This window comes from Diaporthe batatas (assembly GCF_019321695.1).
Source record: "Diaporthe batatas strain CRI 302-4 chromosome Unknown Contig00004, whole genome shotgun sequence".
NCBI classification, from domain to species: Eukaryota; Fungi; Ascomycota; class Sordariomycetes; order Diaporthales; family Diaporthaceae; genus Diaporthe; species Diaporthe batatas.
The window spans coordinates 3091041-3107765 of NW_025408551.1; the positions used below are offsets into that span (position 1 = coordinate 3091041).

Here is a 16725-nt window from a genome sequence, read left to right on the forward strand (position 1 = left end):
ATCCAAGAAAAGGACGATTGTCAAAAGGTAGTCTGACGACTATTCAACGGATGATGTAACCAAAGAGAGGTGTAGCTATGGAGGGCATGAATACAGAAAACATATATGACCAAGATTGTTTCTTTGATATTATGCCAGCAGGCTGGTGTTCCTGCGCGTCGAAATGCGGGGCCCTGGAAGAAGGAAATCCTGGAGCGAGAAGACCACTGGGCTGTTGCGAAGACAAAGAGATGCTACAACGGCAACCCTGCTGAATTGGGCAGTGTTGGCTCCTGGTGAATGAAAGAAGTAGGTGAGCGGGCCGACTGAAAGGAAGCCGCCGGAAACGACCATGTAGAAGGACTGCATTAACCAATTTAGGTTCAGGTTCTAGGTGGAAACCCTCTCCTGAAATGGAAACACTGAAGTAGTAATCTGGTTCGATTGTGCTCTGAGACCCGTTGAAGCGGATTTCAGGTGATCGTTGTTACCAGTTAGAGATGTACTCTGGGACATCCACCATGTTTCTCTTTTGTGTAACGAGGTGTCTGTTGCCTATCAGGCAACAGGAGGTATGACTCCATATTTAGAGTTTTCCTCTCTCTAAGAGGAATTAGGTGTTTGGACAAGCAAGCAAGCCTAAAGAGGTTTGCTCCTATTTGGGCCAGTAATAAGACACATGGGCATGAAGACATGGAAGCAGAGGCTGGTGAGCAATCATGGAATAGAAAAAAGATCAAACTTTCTCGCACAAGCGTCTTAAGTATGGGCCGAAAGATGTCAGAGCTAGTAGACATTCCACGGAGCTATAACCCATGTGTACCGACTGCTCGGTTGGTTCGGAATGACAATATTATGGTTATCTGCCCCCCGTGCGAGGATAACTTTGGCGAAACTGGGAAGCCTGCAACAGGGGCGAGCTTTACCCAATCTCCGACAATGCCTTCATACACTGTCTGCAGACACTTCAGAAGGTATACTGTGCTGGAATAGTTTTGGTAATGAAGGGAAAACAAGTAAAACAGGCGGAGGGAATTGAGTGGTAACCTTGTGCGTGTGCGTTTACAGAAAAGGCAGACGCTGAGTTCCAACACATGGGCTCGGACATAGACAAGATCTCCGGCGCAGACAAATACGTGGTTGCTGTATTCCGTCGCAAGTCAAACATATTATATGTGCTGAGTGTTTGGCGCCATCCCAATACTTGCTTTGACCAGATTTGTTGGTCCTGGTGCTATACTGTTTGTTAGGCAATGGGCCACCATGATAGCCGACCGCCATGGTCCGTATTGCCTTGAAACGCCATCAACCCGAGTCTGTCTAACACTACCTAGGTAGTCACAGTTGTTGCTGTGGCCATAATTATTTACACAGCGCCTTCTTTGGGGTCTTGCCCCTTCCAGAAAACCCACCCAATGCTGATGACAAACTTCATGGCAAAGACAAACCATAGGACAGGCTGGATCTGCCCGGTGGCCTTCAACATCCAGCCTCCGATGATGCTCCCGACCAGCGTCAGCACAAAGCCGGCCACTCTGTTGTTCCTCTTGCGATTCCCAGTGAACACAGGTCTCGACAGAAGCTTCGGGTCGGACATTAGGTCGCACATGAGGCTGGTGATGACAACTGTGGGAACTGCAGTATTCCGTGTCAGCCGTCAAAGACGCAGCAGAGAGATTCAGTGTAGATCAAAAAGGGGAAACAGGGTCAAAACGTAACCAGAAATGGTTTGAATTCCCGCAACGAAGACAAAAGATATTTACGTCACCGGAAGAAGGCAGAATATCCACATTTTTAAAGAAAAGAAATTGAAATGTGTCCACAAGCAACAAACAACCTACCCTCGTTAACGCCCAGCACGCGGCTGGCAACGATCTGGCCGGCGGCCTGGAAGCTGAGGAGGGCGATGGGCGCCATCTCGCGCCAGTCGGTGTGCTCGCCCTCCTCCTGGCGCTGGTTGACGGCGCCGGCCTCGGCCAGCGCGGCGGCGACGCACACGCACGCGGCCTGGGCCAGGAAGCCCAGGGTCAGCACGCCGCGCTGCGTGGGCCGCGGGACCAGGCGCCTGTGGAGGCGGCTGAAGAAGACGGCGCCGATGGCGAAGCAGCCGATGGAGCAGAGCGAGCGGGCCCAGTCGTAGGGCTTGATGTTCTGGTTGGACGCGCCGAGGGCCAGGAAGATCGTGTTGCCTGTCTGCATGGAGACGAAGGTGCCGTATGCTGGCCGCGGGAGGAAGTTGGGTCTTGTTAGCAAAAGAGCTAGGCGCGGCCGGTTTGGTTTTCTGGTGTCTGCTTACCTTGGAACATGGTCGTGTCCAGGAGTCCGGTGATGAAGCAGCATGCCAGGAGTGGGATGTTGGCGAGGCTGAGATCGATAACTCCTTCCCATCGCCGCATCAGCGACTTGGAGAGGCCCGTATCTGCCTTGTAGCCATACTGTTCGTTCTCGCTCGAATCCTGTGGCTGACTTTCGACCATTTTGCTCATTGTGAGAGTGATAAAAGTCGTAACGGTGCACTTTCGCTTCAGATGGCTGTGTATTGAATCCAGGAGAAATTCCAAGAACTGGCGCACACTGGGGATGTTGAGGTCTTGGGAACCGTCCTTCACATCGGTATTTCTCCGGAATGAGGTTCAACCATCCTGCAGATCACGGCCGAGCGAGGTCCATCTCCGACCGTCGGGACCTTGGCACATTCCAGGCGGATAATGTCATGGACGCTAGACACGTAGAGGCGGCAGCCACGGCCTTGGCTTTGCTGACCACACGCGCCGTGGGCAGGCGTCAGAGAAGGGGGCGAAGCAGAAAAAGGGGACGATTGATGGTGATCTCGGCAAGGTGTGACAGAATATGGAACCCCCATGGCGGCAAAACGGTGTTAAGTTGTCGTCGCAAACAACAGCCTGTTGGCGATAGATGGATCGTCATGTCGATGCCGCCTCGACTGCTCTATCTCTGCGATGGAGGGTGACATGTCGCGTACTTAGACGCGCCAAGGTGTCTCTGCGAGCGCTTCTACCCAGTCGCTTCCACCTTGGCCTTAGACGCCCAGAACTTGTAAGAGCGGGCCGCGAGAGAGGACCCTAAGCTAGAACACACATGTACCAGTAGACGAATGCGGAGCGTGGCAAGACAGGAAACCATGATGTAAATCCGTCCCGCCAAGGCAAACTGGTGGGGGAGGACAGAGTACCTTGAGGACCAATTCTCCTCCATGTCCCCTGCCTATGTACAATGCATGGGATATCGTGAGCCAAGATTGTGTGACGTCCTCAGACCCGTGGGGAGGCAGTGGATACGTGGCTGCTAGGCGGTGTTCCAATGGGCCTGTGAAACGCCCCGGCCAAAAAAAGCATTCGCCCCGGCGGATCGTCGACCCCAGATATCGATGCTGTCTATCTGAGGAAGATGTACCAAGATTTTCTTTTGAAAATCCGGGAAGGGAGAAGCGCAGGCAGTAAGACTCCACGGATGATCGACATCAGCAACACCGGCATGGCTTACCGACCTGCGTGGGATGGGCCGAACGCTTTTCAGAGGGAGGAAGCAAATAAGCAAGCTATCGGGACTTGGCCATCTTCGGGGTCCGGGCGAGATCGCAGGACGACGGAAGCTTCTAGCCCAATACGTGTATACAAGACAGGCCGGACCAAGGCCAACCCCTGAGTGGAACCTAGGAACCTAGCAAAGACTCGGGAGCTCCCGCTGCCCGCCAACGGGAAGCCAGGAAGGGCCAACTTGGCGGTGACGACTGGGGCTGCTGGGCTTCGCTGGGCTGCCATCCGGAGCAACGGACGACAGCCTTGGCTCAGCCTTGGCGTGATAACAGCCTCTTGGCCCCCATCAGATCTCGCCGACGTATTGACCGAGCCAGGGGGGAGCACGTGCTGGGCCAGCCCCCTCGACCTGTCTGTCGTGCCTGTACGGAGGAGGTTCTTCAGGCGGCCGGCACGGTGTCGTCCCCATGACTATCCCCCAAGCCCGGCGCTTTTATCCTGGTGATGAGTGCCTCAGGTGGAGCCAAAGATGCAGGTCGACGCGAAACAGATGCACTCCAGGGAGCGAATGCGAGCGAGGGCTGCCTGCCCCATGCCAGGCGGTCACCGTCGAGGTGGACCGGAGTAGAGAGGCCCCCCCACGCTGGGTGGAGACATTTTATTCCCTCAGTCACCGTTAGCTGCAAGAGGCGTGCATATCAGATACGATACGATACGCTGCGCATATGCAGCCGCGGCATGCCCCGGCGCGGATTTATGCGCAGGCCGTCGTTGCTTGGATGCTACTTCATCCGGAAACGCGTCTAGGCCCCTTCTGCCGAGAATGTAACGTCCACGCCCCCATTCGTCCCAATTGGAGCTGGAAATTTCAGCCTCGTCTACCATACGCACTTGGCAACTTGGCTAACTACCACTGCTTGGCGCTGGAATGGAGTCCGACTGTCCCATGCATCTACCTAGGTATGTATCTGTCAAGCACGGGCAGCCCAAAGATCACAGCCTGCCCGCCACTAGTGCCACCGTCGATACAAGTGGCTACTGGCCCTCAACGGCTTGGCGTCGATGTCTTCGGTGGCCAAGCTCCGCCCAGCCACCTGCCGTCCTAACATTGACTCCGCGGCGGGAAATGCCAGATATTCATTCCACTCCGCCCTCAACGTAACTCCCACTAGAGGTCTGGAAGTCCCTTACCTGAGTGGTGGAATCGTGCTGATGGGGGCTGTGCACAATATTCCGAACCGGCCATCCGGGCGAGGTGGATAGTGAATAACAAAATGGTCATCCAAAAACTATTACTTTGACAGGTTTATTGTGGCTTGGGGTTGGCCGCTCAATATGTTCTTGAGGACGTGGTGCAATTTGAAGTGACCTCCTGGAATGAACATGTCCCGGGGCTTTACGGGAGATACAGCGGAGAAAAGCTCCTGGCCAAGCCATTATACAGACAATGCCAGGCTGTACCGAGTCCAATGAGACATCAGGCTCGGGGCATTGTAAGATGGCCACACCTTGTATGATTGGCCTGTAGAGTTGGACAAGTGTAACGTCGTATGAATGACCCGTCGATCCTTGAATCCTGCGTTCTTTTACTCTTCTCTTGTAAAGGCTGGTAGACAAATCCCGGGGCCACTCAGGACAATGCTTGGGTCCCCGAGCACGGAAGTGAAGTCCTGGTTTTCCGGTGCCCCTCAATCAAACCCCGGATTGGCGCTTCATTGCATCGAGTAATGATGGGACCTCTCAGATTGCGATATTTGTCACCTGGGCGTAGGCTGCGGCTTACGATTCTGCGTCCGAATCCCAACGCGGTCATAGGGTCCGCGAGTCATAGAGTGCGACGGCGGCTATCTCATTTGGTGGAACGACGGCTTTTCCTACCGGAGTCGAACAGCGGTCAGATGAGGCGCGGCCTCGGAAACATTGAGTGGTGATATAAATGACATGCACAGAACATCAGTTTCCGACATTTGGAAATACATGATCACTTTCTGCTGAACCCTATTCAAGGCCTGGTGCGGTGGTGTACTCGTCTCTACGATAATTATCTCTCATCGGCATCAGTTAGCCCGACAGCTTTACTACGGGCATTGCTATCAGTAAAATGTCCTTTCTGCTAGCCGTCCCTCGATTGTGGCGAGTATGGCGCAGAAAATGACACAGTTTCCGTAACAGGGGGCTGCAGGATGCTTTGTAGTTATGCATGTGTGCTGTATGTGACTATACTATTTCACTTGCTGGACGCACCGCCGGAGACAAGCATAATGCAAAGCTTGTGTCCATGCTTGTCTTTGTGACTACGCTCACAACGACTTACCGCATTGAACATACCAAGAGCCTGCCAAGATGCCCAGTGGAGCAGCGGCATGCTGATATGACAAACGGCATGCACGTGAAACTTTGAACCAACCGCTGGCGGCAAAGATCTCTGGCCAATAATCCGATGGGTGTGCGCAAGATTGTTGACTGCCTGCTCCACTGTCGAGGATCTGAGAAGTGTACTTGTGTGACCTGGACTCAAGCCGTTTCTGACATTGCTGTAACTTTGAAATCCCTTGGCGGCCTCCTCCCTGTTATCGAGTCTTTTTGATGGCAACGCCTCAGTTTTGAGCCCTGGTCTCTTGCATGAGCACCCGACCACACCATCATACAGATGATGACATGCCACCCTTTTCGATATCAACTCCGGTGATCGTGACCGTGTTCCCCTCGTCCCGATGGGATGTCGACTCTTGGCTGCGGTAGGGCGCGTCTGGCCGTGAGGGATAACGCCGATTCCTTGGCTACCATCCACCGGGCCACACGGAATCCAAACTTGAGATGCGAAATCCGGAGACGGAAAAGGAGGTTGTCGATGCGGATACGGGTTTGAAAATTGAGGGCTTCCCGGGAAGATACCGGCTTGAATACAGCAGCAGAAAAGGTATAAAGGATGGTGTTTTCCTGGGTAGATATGGTCAACAATCACATCCTTCTTGCACAACAGTCTTGCATATTCTGGAAACAATTGAGCATACCCTTCCAACATTTTTTTTCCGTTGACTACACAATGGCACCCTCAGCGATAGAAGACATCAAGCTCATCACCGAGCACATCCCAGGTGACATGTCAGAGACTCCCAGCCCAGATGGACCACTCTTTGCAGTTCAGTCATCGAGGCCTTCCTCTATCTCAACGGCAACGTGGCTGAAACTCAACAGCAGTGCTCCAACTCACATAAAAGTTGAGGAAGTCGCAGCCATTTCTCACGAAGAGCCCTTCACTGGAGCCAAGAAGCTCCGCTATCTCTTGGAAAACACTGACGAGCTCGTCGTATGCCCGGGTGTCTATGATGGACTATCCGCGCGGACAGCGATCGAGCTTGGGTTCAAGTCCTTGTATATGGTAAGTACCCTGGTTCACTTCCCCAGACTGATGATCAAAACGGCGCATGTGGCTGTGGTTGCATTTGCTGACCCATGGTGATGACAACAGACTGGTGCTGGCACAACCGCATCTCGCCTTGGCCAGCCTGACCTTGCTATTGCCCAACTCGCCGACATGAGAGACAACGCGGACATGATTGCCAACCTCGACCCCTTTGGCCCTCCCCTGATTGCTGACATGGACACCGGATATGGCGGTACGTAGACGGCCCGCAGTGTTTCGTGTGAGAGACCACCCAAGAGCTGGACTAACATGATCGCCTCCCCCCAGGTCCAATCATGGTCGCCCGCACAGTCGAGCACTATATCCGGTCGGGCGTCGCCGGCGCGCACTTGGAGGACCAGATACTGACCAAGCGCTGCGGCCACCTGTCGGGAAAGAAAGTCGTGCCTCGCGAAGAATACAGTAAGCACCAGCCTCCCTCCCCCACCGATGCTACCCACCCATGAGCGTGCCGAAACAGCCGCGATACAACAGCAGCCGAGTTGTTAACACCAAGCCGCACAGTGACACGGATCCGCGCCGCGGTGGCAGCCAAGCGCCGCCTCAAGTCCGACTTTGTGCTCATCGCGCGCACCGACGCGCTGCAGTCGCTGGGCTACGAGGAGTGCATCGGCCGGCTGAAGGAGGCGCGCGCGGCGGGTGCCGACGTCGGGCTCCTCGAGGGCTTCAAGTCCAAGGAGCAGGCGGCGGCGTGCGTGCGCGAGCTCGCGCCCTGGCCGCTGCTGCTCAACTCGGTCGAGAACGGGCACAGCCCGCTCATCACGGTCGAGGAGGCCCGCGAGATGGGGTTCCGCATCATGATCTTCTCGTTTGCCACGCTCGCGCCCGCCTACGCCGCCATCAGGGACACGCTGCTCCGGCTCAGGGACCATGGGGTCGTCGGCACGCCCGATGGGATCACGCCCGTCAAGCTCTTTGAGGTCTGTGGCCTTGGTGATGCCATGCAGGTTGATATCGGGGCGGGAGGTGGTGCTTTCGCGGAGGGAGTATAGGGCGGATTAAGACATTGCTATTCAGTGTCTGGACACCGGGTGGCTGGAGGCTTGCGGTGCTGATTTTTTTTTTTTTTTGCTTGCACTTACTTTTCCTTGTATACATCAAGACAACATATGAGAGTATGCGTCAAATTGAAGCTTTCAAACTCTACTCAATTGATCCAGCGCGTGTAAAAGTGTAAGCCATGGAGGTTGCTCAGATCTCAGTGTCCTTCTGAGCACCCAAGCACAATAGGCTTCTAGCTTCGTAAATTGTTATTCACTTCGCGGCCGTCACACTTTATCTTGTCCATCGCATCCTGAAAGTTCCTCGTCCAGTGCCCCCCCCCCCCGGCGAAAGGTCGTTTCTTCGAATCCGATGGAACCGATCTTTTGTCTAATAGTTCAAATGAAACGATCATTCATCATACTGCCGCCTGCACCCGTGACCTCCTGAAGTTGGGAGCGGATGACATACTGTTGGACGCCTCAGTAAGCATCTTGCATATCTATTCAAGTGATAACTACGGTCCCGGAGACTAATTAGTACCCCGGAGATGAACATGCATCAATTAGAGCTCTTTCTCTGAAGCTCGTAGGACTAGATGTGGAAGACCCCGCAGGCCGAGATCTCCAGAGCCGTCGGGAGGATCTCTTACTAGTACTTAGGGCGTGATTACGGAGAGAAGTTAGTCTAGTCTAAACCCCTACTTAATAACTTTCTTACTAAGCTACTCATATACAATACCATACCCTTTTAGGTATTAAGTAAAAAGTTACTCACTAAAGTCTAAAGTTATTATTACCTATTTATTATAGTATAATTAATTTAATAAGAAAAAGTTTAAATTATTATAATTATAACTATAAAATTATAGTTTCTATTATAATTATATTAATTAAAGTATTATTAGCTATATATACATACCTATAAGCTACTATTATAAACTTTAAATTCCTATTAATTATATTAATAATAATATTAAAGATTTTAAAAATATACTTTTATTATTAAGTATATTTATAATATTATTAATAAAGGATAAAATTATACCTAAAGTTAAGAATAAAAACCCTTTAAGCTTATTTATAATACCTTTATTAATAAACTTATTAATTAAGCTTTTAATTAATTAAAATTACTATTAATTATATTATTAAGTTAAAGGTTTATTAAAAATAAAAGACTATATTATTAATTATAATAGTATTTATACTTAAATAATAACCTATCTTAATTAAAAGGTTATTATCTTCCTTCTTATAATTTATAAAGCTTTTTTAAAATATTATAAAATTAAATAAAATACTTTATAAAGTTATTATAAAAATATAAAGTAGAGGAATTACTTAAACTATTAAATTTAAGATAATAAATATTAATATAGAATAAATTAATTTATAAGTTATTTAAAAATAACTTTAATAAATATAGTTAATTAAAATATTAAAAATTAAATATAATAAAAGAAAATAATATAAATAATTTATTATTCTATTTAACTATTTTAATATAATATCTAATAAAAATTAAAGTTAATTAAAAATTTAAAATAAAACTTTAAAATTATATTTATTTAATATTTAAGTAATTTATAATAGTTTAAAAATAAATTTTAAAGATAAAGATATATATAATAATATCTTTTAATAAAAAAATATTTAAATTAAAAATTAATATAATAATATTAAAACTTATTTTTAAAAATAAGAATATTAATATATTTAAAAGGAAATAAAGTAATAAATATATAAATATTATTATAACCTATAGAATAACTTTAATAATTTAAATTAAACTTTTAAAATTAATAATATATTATTATATTTTATTAACTTTAAGGTATTACTTTGTTTAATAAATTAATAATTTTATTTAATTAAATAAAAGTTTATTAATAATAATATAATAATAATTATTATTTTTATAATTTAATTAATAAAGACTTAATAATTTAAAATAATTAAATTAATTATATATAATATAATAAAATATTATATAATAAAGAATAATTAATTAAATATATTTTTAATAAAGTTAATTATATTTTAATAAAAGATTTAAATAGATATTATATAATATAATTATATAAACTACTTTATTAAAAACTTTAAAAACTTTAAAATAGTATATTAAATAAAAAATTAATATTATTAAAAAGAAAGACTTATTAAATTAAAAATTAAATTAAAGTTATAAAATAAATAAGTTAATAAAGTATTTAAAAATTATTAATTATTAAAAATTATTAACTATTTTAAGAACTATAATTAATATATATATATAACTTTTTTAAATAATATTATATAAAAACTTTAAAATATATATTTTATAATTTATAATTTATTTTATTATATATTTTAATTTAATATTCTTAACTCTTTTATATATAAAGTTATATTAAAGTATTATTATAAAGGTTAAAATTTTAATATTTTTAATTATAAATTATAAAGATTTATTAATTATAAAATATATTTTTATTTTAAATATTAAAATTTTTATATCTCTTTTATAAATAAATAAAATTTAATTTTAATTTTAATTATATAAATATAAAAACTTAAGCTAGTATCTATACACCTAGTAAGTTAGTTTATATATTTAGTATTTTATTTTATATATTTAGTACTTACTTTTAAAGTGTGTAATTTATAGAATACTATGTACCTACTAAGCCTATCTTATAGTAACTTTAAAAATTAAGATGTGATATATTTATTTTATGTTTATTAAATTAATAGTGGGTGTTTTAATAAAATGTTAATTCTAGTTTTACTCTTTTCTTTTATTTACCTAGCTATTATATATTTTTATATTATACTATAATAATATTATTATCTCTATTATAATAACCTTACTTACTATTTATTTACTTACTATTAATATTAATATCTATTATTATATTTTAATATAATTAAAATATCTTTCTTTTCCTCTCTTTTTTATTTTTATTTTAAATATTAAACTTTAATATTTAATTATAGGTACTTAAAGTAATTTATTAACTTCTAATATTATTATATTATATTTATAAAGCTTACTTTATAATTTTAAGGGGTTTAGTATTTTACTATTTAATATAATAGTTTATTAATTTATATTATTAAAGGAGCTTTAATATTTATAAATTAGAATTAAATTTAATAATTATAGCTTTTATATTAATATTTATAGATTTTTAGTAGGTTTATTTTTAAGATAAGTTTAATATATAAATTAAGTATTATAGGTATATTATATCTTTTAGTTATTTTTAAATAAACTTAATATAAATTAAAATTATTATTAATTATATTTTATATAATAGTACTTAATATTATTCTAAGTAGGTAGATTTTATATATAATAAAGTTAAGAAAAATATTAAAAGTAATTTAAAGATATAGTTAAAATAAGTAAATAAAAGTTAAAGAAGTTAGTTACTTTATATAAAATAAGCTACCCCTTTTAGTTTATTATTAAAAAGGATAAGGAAATATTAAGTAAATTATTTTATTATATTCTATTATATTTAAGTTTAATATATTTTATAGGTTTTTTTAAGTTATTAAAATAGATTCTTTTATAATTATATACTATTTAAATTACTTAATAAATATTTATTTATAAGAATAGCCTTTTATTATATTATTAAGTATATTATAATATTCTTATAAAATAATTTTAATTAAGTTTAAAGATTATTAATATATTATATATTATCTTTTATAAATAGATAATAACTTTAAATATTAATAATTAATAAAACTTCTTAAAATATTATATATAGGGTTAACTATTAATTAAATAACTCTTTAATACCTTAATTAAAACTATTATTTAATTAATTTAAATATAAATAAAGAGTATTATATTATATATATTATATTTTTTTAATTAAAGTATTATAATTTTATAATTTTAATAATCTATTATTCTTTATAATAGATATTATATTTAATATTAATTAATATAAGCTTTTATTTATTTATATTATTAGGATAATATTAAAGCGTTATTCCTATACTTATTTTTACCTTTATTAATAAGTAAGATACTACTAATTATATTTAGATTTTTATATATTAAAAATATAGTATTAACTATAATATTTAATTAATTAATATAGAAATTATTAAAAGCAATACTATTTATATAGTATATTTAAATACTTAAATTATTATTTATTAATAGTATTTTATAGTAGTATTTAAAAAATATTTATAATAAGTATATTTTAATAATAAAATATTTAAAAGTTTAAGTATAATTTCTTTTAGATTATTAATATTATATATAAGATAAATATATATAATTTTTAGAGTAACTTTTAAAAAGTAGGTAGAGGTAAATAATAAGTAAGTAATTATTAATTATATTTATAAAATATAGCTTAATAGCTATTATTATTATAAAAGTATTTATTATATATTATTTTAAATATAACTTATTTTAATATACTTTATATATTAACTATAGAGAGTTTATTATTATTTTAAAATATAGTTAGGCTAATAGAAGTATATATATATAAATTTAGTAAATATCTTTTCTATTTAATAATTATTATATTTTAAAGGTTTTAGGATATTTTAATTAAAGAGATTATAGTAGCTAAAAATAACTAATATACCTTCTTATATCTTTTAACTTTTATTATTATTAATATTTTAATCTATTATAAAGGTTATTTTTAAAATTATTATAATATAAAGGCTAGAGGTAAACTTAACTTCTTTTATATAAGTTTATTTTAGTATATTATAGAGTACTTATATATTTATAAAGTCTATATAATAATAGATATTAGAATATATTTTATTTATTTAACTTTTATTTATTTTAATATTAATTAGATTTAGTAATTTAATATTAAGTATTATTATATATTTATTAACTATAATAAAGTATTTCTAAGCCTTTTATATATTTTTAATTACTATTATCTTTAAATAAATATATTATATTATTTATTAAAAGAAAGATATTAACTTTAAACTTTTTTATTAAGGAGTTATACTTTATTTTTATTTTAAATAACTTAATAAATTTATTATTTTAAGACTTAAAGGCTTTAAAAGTTTTTATTAATAATATAGCTTTTAAAGAAAAGCTATTTACTAACTTATTTATCTCTTTTATAAAGGATATAGGCCTTTTATATATTTTAGTAGTACTAGTAGTAATAAAGTTTATAGTATAGTCTATTAATAGTTAGGTTTTTAGAACTACTTTAATAAAAGTTTATTATAATTAAATAATAGATTATAATATTTTTAAAAAGTAAAAGTTAAAAATTAAAGAATAGAATTAAAAGAGTAAAGGTAAATTATTATATATATAGGTTTAATATTTTATTTATTATTATTAAATAAATATTAAGTGGGTATGAAGCTATAAGAAAGAGGAGGAAGTTAGTTATAAAAAATATAGGATTTATAATTAGCTTAGGTATAATTAGTAAAGGTATTTAGTTATATTACCTTTTTAATTAATCTAATAATAAATTTATTATTAAGTTTTTAATAACCTTTTATAATAGATTTAATATTATATTTTTAAATTATTTAATTTTAATTTTAAATTTTATTTTATTAGTTAAGAGCTATTTAAAGTTAGTTATAGGAAATATAAGCTTTATTATTAGTTTAAGTATAATTAGTAAATATATTTAATTATATTATTTTTTTAATTAATTTAATAATAAATTTATTATTAAACCTTTTAATATTTTTATAATAAATTTAGTATTATTCTTTTAAATTAATTAATTTTAATTTTAAATTTTATTTTATTAGTTAAAAGCTTTTAAAGTTAATATTACCTTACTATTTATTTAGTTAGAAGTTAATTTTTAATTAAATATAAAAATATATATATTAGTTAGAATATAACTTATATTTTCTCTTTTAATATTTTTATTAAACCTATCTAATATATTTATTTATTTATTATATATTCTTATAGCTATTTATAATTTAGTATACTTATATTATTATATTTTAATATATTATAGTTAAAAATACTTTATTATTATTTATTTTTTATAAATAAATTATAAGATACCTTTTAAGTTAAAAGATATATAAAAGTTAAATTAAATTATTTATTAAAATATATAAATAAAAATATTAAAAATAGTATAAAATTAAAATATAAAAATATTAATTAGTAAGTTTAATAAAAGGAAATATAAATTAATTTAATAGGATTTTAAATTAAAGGAAATATATATAGTAAATTATATTTAATTAAATAATATATTAAGGTGTAGGTAAAATTTTAAAATTAAAAGATTATTAATTATAATTTAATTAAATAAATAAAAGAATAATAATAGATTTAAGTAAACTTTTATATTAATTTAATTAATTATAAAAGATAAGTATTATTATAAGTTAAAAACTTTAAGTTTAAATTATTTAATAAAAGAATAATAATTAAGTAATAAGAATTAGAAAAGAATTATAAGAATAAAATACTTAATTATATAATTAAGGTATAGAAAGTATATTAATAAACTTTTTTATTATAAACCTTAATAATTAGGCTTTTATAAGATTAATAATTATATTAGGGGATTTATATAAATATAAAACTCTTTATTTTAATATAATATAATAAAAGTATTATATTATAAAGAGGGTATTTTTAAAGAAGTTAGTAAAGAAAAATTATATTAATATTATTATATTAAAGATATAATAAATAAAATATAATATTTTTATTTTATTATATTTATTATAATTTTATAAGGTTAAAAGCCTTAAAGTATAAATATTTAATATTATAATTTTAGTTAATAACTTTTTACCTTTATAATTTTATAAATATATTTTTATTTTATTTTTAAAACTTTATTATTATATTATTTTACTTTTAAAGTTATTTATATTTTTATATAATATTTTTAATTTTAATTTTTATAATAAGAATATTTAAAATTTATTTTACTTTTATTAAAGTTATTTTTAATTATAAAGTAAAAATAAGTTATTTAAATATAAATATTACTTTTTTAACCTTTTAGGTTAGTTTATAAATATTTTAGGTTTATTAATAGTAAATAACTTTATATTTTAAATATTAGTTTACTTTTAAAATTATAATTATATTATTTACTTTATATTATTTTTATTTTTATTAATAATATATTTAATAGTTTTATATTTAATTGAATATTATTATAATTAGATTTTTAATTATATTTATATATATACTTTTAAGTAGATTATATAAGTTAATTTAAGATTTTATTTATATTTATATTTAATATTATATTTTAATTTTAATATTAATAATTAAAACTTTACTTAATATTAGTTATTTTTATAAATAAAAGCTTAATTTATTAATAGTTTTTAACTTTTAATAGACTTTAATTATTTAAATTATTTTTTAAAATTAATATATTTATTAGTAAAATTTAAAATATTTATATTTATTAAATTATTAATTATTAAAATATTCTATTTTATAAATAATTAGGTTAAGGTTTTTAAAATTAGGTAAGGTTTTTAAGTTTAAATTAAAATACTTAATTTATTAATAGTTTTTAGTTTTTAATAAATTTTAAATATAGATATTACTTTTCTATATTATATTTTTAAAAATTTATATAACTTTTTTAAATTATAAAAACTATATAAACTCTTTAAAAATATAATATACTTTTATTATTATTATATAGAGTAATAATAATAAGGGTTAAGTTTTAACTTTTTTAAAGTCTATCCTTAATTAAAATAAACTTACTTTAATAATCTATTTATTTATATAAAGTTAATATAAACTATTAAAATATTAATAATTCTTTAAGTTTTAACTTTTTTAAATTAAATAATCTATTTAAACTTTAAGTATATTTAAAAGATTATTTACCTTTATAAATAGTTATTATATTTCTTTTATTATTTTTATTATATTTTTAATCTTAATATATAATTATTAAGTTTTTTTATTTTAATATTTTTTTATTTTTATTTCTTTTATTTTTTTCTTTTTCTTCTTCCTTTCTTTTTTTTTTTTTTTATTTTTATTATTTTTTCTTTTTTAAGTAGTATTTTATTCTCTTTAAAAGAATAATTATACTTCTTTTTACTTTTATTTTTAAAGAATTTTATAACTTATATTATATTTACCTTTTTCTTACTTTTTCTTTATAGCTTACTCTTAGTTTTTATTCTTATAATAGCTATTTAAATAATGTTTTAATTAAGTAGTAATAATATTATTATTCTTATTATTATTTTAACTTTTTTTTATAATAGATTTTTAATAAAATAATATAATAGCTATTTTATTATTATTTTTAAGTTTTTAATTATTATAGATAATTATTAGGGTTAATATATACCTTTTATAATATTTTTAATTATTTATATAATAATAAAGTATTTAGTATTATATTTTAAAATTATAAATTTAAGTACTTTTTTATTTAACTCTTAAATATTATTTTTAATTTTTAGTTTTTATAAATAATTATTAAAGTTAATATATACCTTTTAATAATATTCCTAATTATTTATATAATAGTTTATCTTTTTATTATTATCTTTTTATTATTATCTTTTTATTATTATTATTTTCTTTATTATTATTTTTTTATTATTATCTTTTTATTATTATTTTTTTATTATTATTTTTTTATTATTATTTTCTTTATTATTATTTTCTTTATTATTATTTTTTTATTATTATTTTTTTATTATTATTTTTAAGTTTTTAATTATTATAGATAATTATTAGGGTTAATATATACCTTTTATAATATTTTTAATTATTTATATAATAGTTTATCTTTTTATTATTATTTTTAAGTTTTTAAATTTTATAAATAATAGTTAATATTAATATAAAATA

At 32.7% G+C, this 16725-nt stretch overlaps 2 protein-coding genes across 2 annotated transcripts; one reads left to right on the forward strand and one right to left on the reverse strand.

Moving 5' to 3' along the window:
* Positions 1–1345: 1345 nt before the first annotated feature.
* On the reverse strand, positions 1346–3058 carry KVR01_004556 (uncharacterized protein; the record flags this gene model as incomplete). The annotated part of the gene is made up of 3 exons (XM_044794185.1): positions 2276–3058; positions 1821–2198; positions 1346–1614 (listed from the first exon to the last, which is right to left on the reverse strand). Exons 1-3 carry the CDS (start codon positions 2463–2465, stop codon positions 1346–1348), a joined length of 837 nt encoding a protein of 278 aa, XP_044646720.1. The 5' UTR covers positions 2466–3058.
* Positions 3059–6522: 3464 nt separating this feature from the next.
* Positions 6523–7895, forward strand: KVR01_004392 (uncharacterized protein; the record flags this gene model as incomplete). The annotated part of the gene is made up of 4 exons (XM_044789976.1): positions 6523–6858; positions 6949–7096; positions 7171–7305; positions 7408–7895. 4 exons carry the CDS (start codon positions 6523–6525, stop codon positions 7893–7895), a joined length of 1107 nt encoding a protein of 368 aa, XP_044646556.1.
* Positions 7896–16725: the final 8830 nt, after the last annotated feature.